The sequence below is a fragment of the Marmota flaviventris genome, chromosome 10, assembly GCF_047511675.1.
Source record: "Marmota flaviventris isolate mMarFla1 chromosome 10, mMarFla1.hap1, whole genome shotgun sequence".
NCBI lineage: Eukaryota > Metazoa > Chordata > Mammalia > Rodentia > Sciuridae > Marmota > Marmota flaviventris.
The window spans coordinates 2,670,299-2,676,298 of NC_092507.1; the positions used below are offsets into that span (position 1 = coordinate 2,670,299).

The following is a 6,000-nucleotide window of genomic DNA, read 5'->3' on the forward strand; positions in this document are numbered from 1 at the left end:
CCTGCAGTGTACCTTAGCTTTCAGCCCCGCTGGCACACTGACCTGGCAGCCCTGGAGGGAGGGAAACTCACTCACCTGGAGGGTCACAGCAGGTGCCACAGATGGGGCACAGGTGTACGGAAGGCTGTGGGTCAGAACTAGCAGAGAATCCTGCAACTTCAAGAAGTGCCCAAGCAGCTGTTCCCTAGGAGTGGGCATCATGGCTGAGAGGGTCACCACTGGCACCGTGTGACACACAGAAGGTGCACAGCAAACAGATGGTGAGCGGGTGCGTGGCAGATGAATGAACTGCGCCATGACACTCCAGTGTCAGCTGCTCGTTCCCTGGTGGTGCTTGTCCCGTGGGCTGGGAATGGGAATCCCTCCTGACAAACGGCAGTGGCCCCCACAGAGGGGGGAGGGGGTAGGCAGAGCTCGTTTTCCGGTTGTGCCAACTTTTAATTATTTATTAACAATTTCCCCCACGAGATGGTTCTCGGCAGAGAGGTAACATCTGTTTGTGAGGCTCTCTGGGAGGCCACCAGAGAGATCTCGACACTCTGCAATCTGCCCCACAGGAACACGCACAGGTGCTCTCAGCCCGCGCCCACCTGCTTGGTCAGGTGGGACAGGCAGCTCTCTGCAGAGTGGGCATTAAGATTGGGTGCCCCCTGGAGGCAGGGTGGGCACCCACAAGTTTGATCAGCGGGGCAGGAGGGCAGGCCTTTGTCCTCCAGCTCCCCAGATGTAGGTCTAACCAACAGCAGAAGGACAGAGCCAGGGCGGTGGACCTTCAGATGGCCCTGGCCCAGCACTTGGACAGGAATGATCCTAGTGTCCATGTCCCAGGAAGGCTATGACAGATGTGGTTAGGAAGGATGGGCCTGGGGTGGGGGCCAGAGGCAGGAGCTGCTGCCAGCCTGCCCCTCTCCCCTGCCCCTTGCTCCTGTGGATGGGGCACTGGGAGGAGGGAGGGGGAGGCCCTGTCTTCAGGCATGTGCCTGCATGGTCAGCAGACAGCTCCTGGCCAGGCTCTGGCTGTCCTGCTGCTGAAGCAGCCTGTTCTTCTGTTCTGCTGAGCCCACTGCCCACCTGCCTTCCTTCCCCCACCAGAGAGAGGGACAGGCAGGGAGGGCAGACCGTCTGTGTTCAGGTCCTGGGCCACCCTGGCCTTTTCGGGGTTAGACCAAACCTGTCCTCACGCCCACCGTGCTCATGGGTGCAGAATTCAGGAGCAGAACTCAGGTGCAAGGCGGGGCAGGAGGTCCTCTGGGAAGGTCTCCTCGGGGCCCATCTGAAGCCAGTAAGAGCAGCAGGCCAAGGACACAGCCGCCTGGGGCCAGTCTTGGCTCAGGGCCTGCGAGCCCAGGCCAGGAGCGTCCCTTCCTGACCCAGGCGGGAGCAGCTGGGCGGGAGTCCCGCCGCGGCCCTGACGCTGTCTCCTCCTCCAGGTTTGGCTGTGCATCAGATCATCACCATCACCGTCTCCCTCATCATGGTCATCGCTGCCCTCATCACAACTCTTGTCTTAAAAAATTGGTAAGGCCTGGAAATGGGGGGCTGCGGGGTCCCCAGGGAGGTGTGCACAGCGAGGCGCTGACCTGTCGACTCCGGCTCGGAGGTGCAGCCTCTGTGTCGTTTTCCCGTTTGGGGAAGGACGGTCCACGCAGCCTGGCCTGGGCCCCTTGGCCGCCGGCTAGGCGGAGTCTGCTCCATGACGTGGCCTTGCTGTGGCTTCCTTTGCAGCAGGAAGCCGCGGGCTCAGCTTCCCAGGACGCCTTTGTCCCCGTCCCCAGCTCTGCTCCTGGATCCCTGTGCACCTTGGGGTGCCCCCAGCACAATCTCTACTTCATCACCCCCAGGCCCTTCCCTGGAAAGGCAGGGACCACCCTACCTGCCCCACGGTCTGGGGTGGCCAGTGGCTGGCCAGCCTTGCCCAGCCCCTCCCCTGCCCTCTCGTGGCCACTGTTTCTGAAGCAGGTCACGCTTTGCCGCGGGCAGCCTGCCTTCACCTGTCCCTCCTGGAAAGTGGCCTACTTTGGGGCCAGCCTTACTGGGTACGCACACCTGACACACTCCTGAGCCACCCAGGGAGCTGCTGGGTGACCCTGCCGCCTGCAGCCACCCGCAGCCACGGTGCCTCCAGCTAGCTCAAGAGCTTCAGGTCCCCGAGGGGCAGCTGGCCCCAGGTCCGCCAGCCTGCAGACACCATGTGAAACAGACAGGGAGGCACTGGAGCAGGAGACCAGGCACCTACTGGTGGGGTCTGACAGAGGGGGGTGGGGCACAACCCAGGAGCCCCCCCCAGATGCCGGGTCTCCAGGCTGCCGCCTCCTGCAGCCAGCCCAGGGGCCCTACCTGTCCTTGGGGGCAGGAGACAGGACAGCACCGGTTGTCCTGCAGCAGTGGAGCTTCTCAGGCTGGTCCAGGCCGGGGTTAAAACCCCTGGATCAGATGGACGTCTAGCAGGACAAACCCCTCGGGCCCTCTTGGGAAGGGCATCATGCCCTCAAAGGGGACAGGGCATAGCGCCCTCTCTGTGGCAGGTGGCCCAGCCGTCCTCTCGGTTCTTAGACACCTGGTCTGCAGGAAGACGCCAGAGTCCCGGGAAAACCTCCCGGGGGCGAGGGGCCATGACCAGGGGGCGAGGGCCATGACCAGGGGCCACCTCTGTGGCCTCGGCCTGGTGCTCACCTTCTCCTTTGGGGTGGGGAGGCCACTGCAGGAGGCAGAGCCAGGGAGTGAGTGGGACTTCCGGAAGACAGGGTCCCCACCCACCCAGCGTGTCCCTCACTTCACACGGGCTCTGGGAATAAAAGGGGGACACGGGGAGACAGACTCCACAGGGGGTGTCCTTGGCTCCCCAAGCTACAGGGAGGTCCCCCAGCCACCCCCTCAACCTCCTCGCAAACTTGTCCTTAAAGGGCACCCAGGAGGCCACCGAGTGCCTGCCCATTGCATGCCTTCATGAACAAGGGCAGGAGTCCCCTGCTCAGCCTCAGTGGCCTCTGCAAGCCCCTGAGATCCAGAGAGAGGGATGAGGCCGAGGACGACAAGCCGCGGAGCCCCTGCAGACCCTGTCAGGGACGAAGGACACACCAGGCTCCTCTCTGGCTTGTGAATTGGTTGGGCTGAGGACGGGGAACCCCTCCTTATCAACTCTCCCTGGAGACTGTCACATGGTCCACCCCCGACTGGACCCCAGGGGTCCCCCGCCATCTGGCCCCCCGGGCAGCGAGCACCACCAGTTTGCATGCTGAGAGGTGCCTGTGGGACCCGGGGTCAGCTCCGTGGTCCGGTTGGCATCCTTCAGCCGAGCCAGGCCTGCAGCCCCACCTCTCAGCCGACAGCGCTCCCTGAGCTCATGGCCATATTTAAAATTCAAATTTTATATTTTAAAAAAGCGCTGATTGCTTGATTGTGGTTGATCTTTCTGAAGAGGCTGGGAATTACCATCTAATATTAAATGGCGTCTGCCTAGTGCCTGAGGGACGCTTCCACCTGCAGCGGGCGAGCGGCGGGTCGGGCCCTGCCTGCCCCCCACCCCGAGCCCTCTCTCTCCTAGCTGCGCCCAAAGCGGGAACACCCGGAGGAACAGCCACCAGCGCAAGATCAACCAGCAGGAGGAGAGCTGCCAGAACCTGACGGACTTCACCCCGGCCCGGGTGCCCAGCAGCATGGACATCTTCACGGCCTACAACGAGACGCTGCAGTGCTCCCACGAGTGTGTCAGGGCGTCCGTGCCCGTGTACACCGACGAGACGCTGCACCCCTCGGGGGAGTACAAGTCCACGTTCAATGGGAACCGGTAAGCTCAGTGTGGGCAGGTCCCACATGCTCGCTGCTCCTGGGTCGGACCCTGGCGCTGGCTGTGGCCCCGCTGCAGCCCCTGGACAGGTCAGGTGGCCCTACAGACCACTGAGGGGCCAGCAACGCAGACAGCCACTTTGGCCAAACAAGAGGAAGGTGGTAGGTACCCATGGGCACGTCGCCTCCCCCAGGGAACGGCAGCGTGGCGGGAATCCCCAGGTGTGGGCAGGGAAAGGTGCCGCGGGCTCCCCTGCGTTCTCTGCTACATGGGGCAGGCAGTGCCCGTAACCCCGGGGTTCACAGCCAGCCATGCAGCTGTCCCTCCCGAGGATGGACACGTTAGACTTGGCCCTGCCCAGAGTCAGGGTCTCTGCCACCCGGCAGTAAACATCAGCAGCACGTGGGGCAGAAAGACCAGAGGCCAATCAGAGTCCAGACGCGGCTTATTAAATGCTCTTTTGATCATTCCCGTGCAATCCCTCAGAGAAGACACCCTCCTCCGGCCACCCCTGGGGTGTTGGAGAAACCCTGAGTCAGCTTCTCAAGGTTTGTCCAGAATTAAATTAAAATATCAATCAGCTATTTTTTTAAAGTGAGCAGCCCTCGTGCATCGTTTTGTAAATTCAAAAAGAAAAGTACCCAGCAACTTACAGACTTCAGGGAGAAGGGGGCAGGCTCCAGGCTGCCCTGAGGGTCCCCTCCCCACAGGGAGGGCAGCCAGGACCCGCCCCCAGCACTCCTGAGAGTTCACCCAGGAGCCTCACCTGGGGTGGCCTTGGGGAAAGGTGGAGAAGCCACCTGCCCTGTCTCTGATTTGCTTGGGCACAGGGAGGCAGGGCCTTGGCAATCAAGGGCTGCCAGGGCCACCTCTGGTGTCCGCGGTACTGTGGCCATTTCTAGTGTCCGCGGTTCCGTGGGCTCCCGATGCTGCAGTGGGGACTTGCTGAAGTAGCTCTGAGGCGCCCGGGTCGTCTCTCCTGAGGCTCCCTCCTTCCCACCCAGGGAGCCCAGCCCTGCACAGAGGACTCAGAGCCGCTGCTCTGAAACACTTTGCTCTCACCCGTGGACGTCGGGGGAGTTCGCTGGGGACGCCCTGGCCTTCCAGGGGGCTGTGCTCACAAAGAACCAGCAGAGGGGTTTTCAGGACGTCCCACCGAAAGCGCAAGCCACTGGCTTGGCTGAGTCCTGGCCCAGCACCCATGCTCCGGCCTCTGGGGAGGGGACTTTGGGCAGGAGCTTGTTTTTCCTGCTGTTCCCCAGCATGCTTGAGTCCAAGGGCGGGGTCAGCACAGCGGCACGCTCACGCCCTGCGTAGAGGCCTGGCTGGAATGGGTTCTGGCGTTTGGCCCAAGGTGCTCTCTGCTGGATGTCACTGGCCTTGGGACACAGCGGCCTGGACTCCAAGGTGATGAAATAAGGAGCCACTGCACAGGCCCCCTCCTGGTCAGTGCAGCACATCAAATCCCTGCCTCAGAGACACAGGCCCGAGCTCTAGGCTCACCCTGGCAATTCCAGAACTGAAATCTGGGGAGAGCCTGAGTGTAGGGCGCCAGCCTTCCAGGCCCACGCCAGAGTCTGCGCGCCGGGGCCTGTGTGCGGCAGCCCTCCAGGCCGGAAGGAAGCGTCGGTGAGTGTAGAACTCTCCCTGCCCCGAGACGGGGGCGTCCCTTCCTGAGCAAGGCCAGAGGCCCCTTACACATGGCTTCTCAGGATCCACCTGGGGACACAGAATCCTGTAGAGGACATTCACACCCATCCCTCTGCTCTCACAGGTCCTCCTCTGCTGACCGGCATCTCATCCCTGTGGCCTTTGTGTCTGAGAAATGGTTTGAAATCTCCTGCTGACTGGCGGAAGGCTTTTTTACCTCCTGGGGGCAGGGCGGACGCCACGTGTCTGTTTCAGGTTTGTTCCTCTCTCCGCTCCCCACTACCGCCTGCCCTCTCCCTGTCTGTACTTTGGGATAATTGGGGGTCCTTTTCCCCGGAGTGGCTTTCCCATGAATGCAAACCCACCTGCTGTCAGGTTCCCTGAATGCAATCCACAGGATGGTCTCTAAGTGCTTGGTTAGGTAGGTCCTGGGTCCCCAGGAGCAGCCCAGACCCGGGCAGGCTCCAGGAGCAAGGTGGCTTGTGTCCCTCCAGCCGTCCTAAGAGGGCCACCCAAGCAGGCCTGCGTGGCAGGGAAACCCGCTCTGCCGGTTCTCGCTTTCC

At 62.3% G+C, this 6,000-nt stretch overlaps 1 protein-coding gene across 1 annotated transcript in view; it reads left to right on the forward strand.

Moving 5' to 3' along the window:
* Nucleotides 1-5,634, forward strand: part of Ajap1 (adherens junctions associated protein 1) — a 91,340-nt gene extending 85,706 nt beyond the window's left edge. Inside the window, exons 4-6 of the mRNA XM_071618538.1 lie at nucleotides 1,431-1,518; nucleotides 3,545-3,787; nucleotides 5,562-5,634. Coding sequence (XP_071474639.1) covers nucleotides 1,431-1,518; nucleotides 3,545-3,787; nucleotides 5,562-5,634 — 404 coding nt within the window. The remainder of the gene's footprint in view (nucleotides 1-1,430; nucleotides 1,519-3,544; nucleotides 3,788-5,561) is intronic.
* The last annotated feature ends 366 nt before the right edge of the window (nucleotides 5,635-6,000 follow it).